General features: G+C 40.0%; 1 protein-coding gene across 1 annotated transcript in view; it reads left to right on the top strand.

Moving 5' to 3' along the window:
• LOC134634382 (putative zinc finger protein 702) overlaps nucleotides 1-2,814 on the top strand; it is a 21,469-nt gene extending 18,655 nt beyond the window's left edge. The window contains exon 5 of the mRNA XM_065471668.1: nucleotides 2,438-2,814. Coding sequence (XP_065327740.1) covers nucleotides 2,438-2,454 — 17 coding nt within the window. The 3' untranslated portion in view covers nucleotides 2,455-2,814. The remainder of the gene's footprint in view (nucleotides 1-2,437) is intronic.
• The last annotated feature ends 1,520 nt before the right edge of the window (nucleotides 2,815-4,334 follow it).

The following is a 4,334-nucleotide window of genomic DNA, read 5'->3' as shown; positions in this document are numbered from 1 at the left end:
TGATGGTAAATAATGTTTTGTGTCCTTGTACACATAATACAGCTCAGCTGCTCCACAGATGTCAGGGTTACACAGTGGGATGGTTTGTAAGAACGCAGCTCTCCTGTGGATAAATCCTTACTCTTAGCCTCAGGACCTCACACAGTCCCAGCAGGTTTGGTCAGAAGATTTATCCCTTATACTAAAACTTCACAGAGTCTCCTGGCTGAACTGGCTGCATGTATCTCTGAATGTAAATTGGTGCACTATTAATAGATCACTCTGGAAAGGGTACCATCACCCTAATTTGCCCACTTAAGTCTCACTCATGGCCAAGAAATTGAAATAAATCTTGTTTCCCTGCTGGATAGTGATCCACTGTAACTCTGCTCCTCCTTCCTGTTTAGGATTTCTGTGACTGAAGTAAAATTCCCTCCATCCATCACTTATTCCAGCTAACCCAAAGTAAAATAAAGTTTTGCTCATCTTAAAAAAGCATTACAATAATGGGCATTACCAATGCAAACTGAACAATACAGAAGATGAAAGAACAGACTTTGATCAGTTAATAAAGCTCATGATCTTGATTCATTGTGGCTGCTACACAGATACTTCTGGGTCACTTCTCTGAGTTAGGAACCTTCCTACTACCATTCACACCCATGGTCAATTTCAAATCATCAGTTAACCTAACCCTATGCATGTTTCTGGACTGTGAGAAGCCACCAGAGTACCAGAGAGAACATAAGCAGACATGGGAAGACTCCAGACAGAAAGGCCCTAGACCAGATTCAAACCCTGGATCTTCTATGAGAATTTCCTGTTCTTCCACATCTCAAAGGTTCGTGTTGTGCAGCCTCAGCAGAAGAAGAAGGGTGAGATTAGAGCAGTGAGGAAATGCAGCGGTTACATTAATAAGAAAGATGAATCTGTCTTTCTGACTTCTCTAATTGTATTATCTCAATTTTGACAACTGAAATGCCTGAAACATGTTTTTGCATAATATCCTTTGTAGCATGAGTTGTACAGCCATAATTTATGGCTCAGTGTGGAGAGCACGTTTGCAGTCTGCTGGCAGTCTGGGGACGGCCCGTCTACCTGCCCAGAGCTCTGGTGTTGATGAAGGCAGCGTACAGCGTATGTGGTCCAGCTGGTCTGTGGGCCTCTCTTGCATGTGCTCTTGTTGGTCTTTCAGTCGCACAGAAGAGTAAAGTTATAACAAACACAGAGCTGAAGTGAAACCAAGTGTTAAAAACAATGAATCGTGTCCTCTGCAGCCACTGTTTGTGCTTTTCATGCTGTGTTTCTGGTCTCTGGAGTTTTTTCACAGTTCTCCTGCTCCCGGTGAATTCGGCTGTCACCTTCCCTGCTTAGTTCCACTTCTAAAATATATAATAACACAGAAAAGTATAGTACTGGTCAACATTTATTTCTACTCTTGTGTTGTTGTAATTTTTTTGAAACTACTCCTGGTTGGATGTCAAGCGCTATTATCTCCAATGGATGGTAGAGATAGACTCAGTACAATAACAGAAGATATTATGTAAATCTTTATTATTATGTTTGTTTTTATTGGAATGATTAAAAACTAACTGAGGGCAGATCTAGACTCTGCTGCTGTCTGGGTGACTGATCTCACAGCTCCATCACTAAACTGTGTCTGATCTGTTTCTTCATATTTGATCTCAATTATAATAATTAATCACGTCAGTTGTGCTGCTGTTTTCTCTGTGTGTTGAAATTCCAACCAGGAAGCGTTGTTATGAGTTTTCTGTCTTTGGGAATGTTTAGTAGCCTGCAGACCAGGACTACCCGACATAGGAACAGTTTCTTTCCCCTCGCCATCTCCCTTCTAAACAGTTGACCTGTCACACTGCTCCCACTGCCAGACTGCAACTGCACCTTATGTACATTCTGTAGTATTCATTCCATCTCATTTCATTTCTGTATTTTATGTATATAAGTTTAGATTGGTTATTTATAGTTGGTTTACACAGCTTTGTGTATGTATGTGTATGCATGTGTAATGTATATATAGACACGTGTGTGTGTGTGTGTGTGTGTGTGTGTGTGTGTGTGTGTGTGTTTTACATTGCTGTGCTTGAGAGCCACCATCTACCGGAACCAAATTCCTTGTATGTGTCTGCACATATACTTGGCCAATAAACACGATTCTGTTTCACGTATTATAGACCAACAAGTTATTCATAGCAGTTTAAATACGAACAATCGGTTTTTGGCAGACGATCATTTATTGGCACAACACCAGTCATTCATACACATGTACTGTATTATATAAAATATATAAACCAAAGGTCTTTGAAACTTATAGATTCTAATCTTTGGTTTCTTTTATATAGCACTTTATCAAACTGTTGTTTGCTCCAGAGTTACAAGTATTATACTAATAATATAGCATCCACCATCTCCTTCTTGCATATTTCTGAAAACATCTTAGTGGTGAGGCAGCCATGATTGAGCCAGCCCTGCAAACCCTGTGGATGGACGATGCAGTGGACAGTGAGAGGAAGCATCCTAAAGCTCTCTTTGCAGACCACCCTGTGTGATTCTCCACTCGCAGACCAGAAAAGACAAACCGCAGGTCTCTGTTGCAGCACCCCATCCATGTCTGATCTTGCTCAGGCAGATTCAGCAACACTCTCAGAGACTTCCTGTAATCTATTACAGTTGTTCAAGAAACGGTCCAGGAACAGGTCACTCGGGTTGATCCTGCGTGAACATCTGTAAATATTGTTTTTTCATCTTTACATACTGTGTATTTGAAATATTCTTGTTTAAAGGTTTTTGTTATTTACTTTATTGCTATCAAATAAATATCCATGTAATATTGTTCAATGTTAGCGTTATGTTCATACATGTTACAAATACCTGTAAATTAAATTGAGTTCACTGACAATTACTTTGTTTTAATTGATTTATTAATAACATAAACCTTTACACTAATGCAACACATATAACAACATAACAAATATATCCAAATAAATACATTTCTTAATGCATAACTTATTTAGGAACTAATATTTCTAGTTCCTCTCCCTGCTCTCTCCTCAGCCACTCTTTGCTGCCTCATGTCCTCTCTGCGGTCTAGCAGCTTATCATCGCTATCCCTTCGCCTCTTTCTCCCTGTTGTGGGTGGCTCACTTTTCTTCCTCATCGCTGTCATTTTGGTTACCCACTGCTGCACTTGGCCCTGGAGTGTCCTCAGGGGGAGAGGAAATTAGGACAGGAGGCCTAATGGTAGGTCTCTGTCCTATCACCTCATCCATGAGGGCAAACCAGGGCCAAGTAGCAGCAGTGGGCTTCCCGCTGACTCCCTCTCACTGACTCCATCTTCTCCAGAATTGTCCTGATCACTAGTGATGTGCGATACCACTGATTTCCTTTCCGATCAGATACCAAGTAATATTCAGGGTGGTATCGACGATACTGATCCGATACTGATACTTTGTACAAAAACTTATTTTATTTATTGTATCTCAAATTATAGCATCATAATGATTACAGGACATCAGACTACTTGTTCTTATCACTTAATAATGCAGAATTCACCATATAGAAATAAAAAAACTGAAGTTGTGCGCTATTTGAACACCTTGCCTGCCTGCAGAACTAAAGGACTCCGTGAGAGACGTCTGTCTCGCCCTAGCAGCACCTGTCCCTGTCCTCCTCTTCAGTTTGTCTCAACATACGCTCGACATATTCTGTGATATGATTTCCTCTGAGGTGTTTGACAAGGTTAGTGATAGTGATTTCAGTGCCCCTCCCGAAAATCTCCCGGAGCCACCATCAGGGGCCATTCTAGGATCAGAGCTTTGGGGGTGCTGAGCACCCAGAGAGCTGCCCATCCAGGCAAGGTAAACTTTACTCGTCACGATGAGACTTCTTCCCAGTCTCTGTCAGTCCCTGCATCCTTAAATGTCTCCCATTGTCCAGTGTTCCCTCTGACTGTCTCAAATTCAAATTTTTATTTGTCACATACACAGTCATACACAGTATGATATGCAGTGAAATGCTTACACAACTGCTCGTGACCTAAAGAAGAAAAAAAGAAGGACTATGAATAGGATAGGAAATAAATATGAAAATTAAAATTTTAATTAAAAGGGTACATTTGACTAGGAAGGAATAGGTTAAATTAAGTTAAAAATGAAATAACTGTACAACAACAAATTAGAATGAAGGGTAAATTTAACTGGGAAAGGATAAGATAAAATATATAAATTAAAGTTGAAAATAAAATAACTGTACAACAAAATACACAATACACAAATACACAATATAGAAATATATAAGAAATGTTGTCCAGACTTTTCCCTCCCATTTCAAAGCAGACA

The sequence above is a fragment of the Pelmatolapia mariae genome, linkage group LG9 (assembly GCF_036321145.2).
Source record: "Pelmatolapia mariae isolate MD_Pm_ZW linkage group LG9, Pm_UMD_F_2, whole genome shotgun sequence".
Lineage (NCBI taxonomy): Eukaryota > Metazoa > Chordata > Actinopteri > Cichliformes > Cichlidae > Pelmatolapia > Pelmatolapia mariae.
Note: the sequence above shows the minus strand (reverse complement) of the source record. Positions and strands in the feature narration are given on the sequence as shown.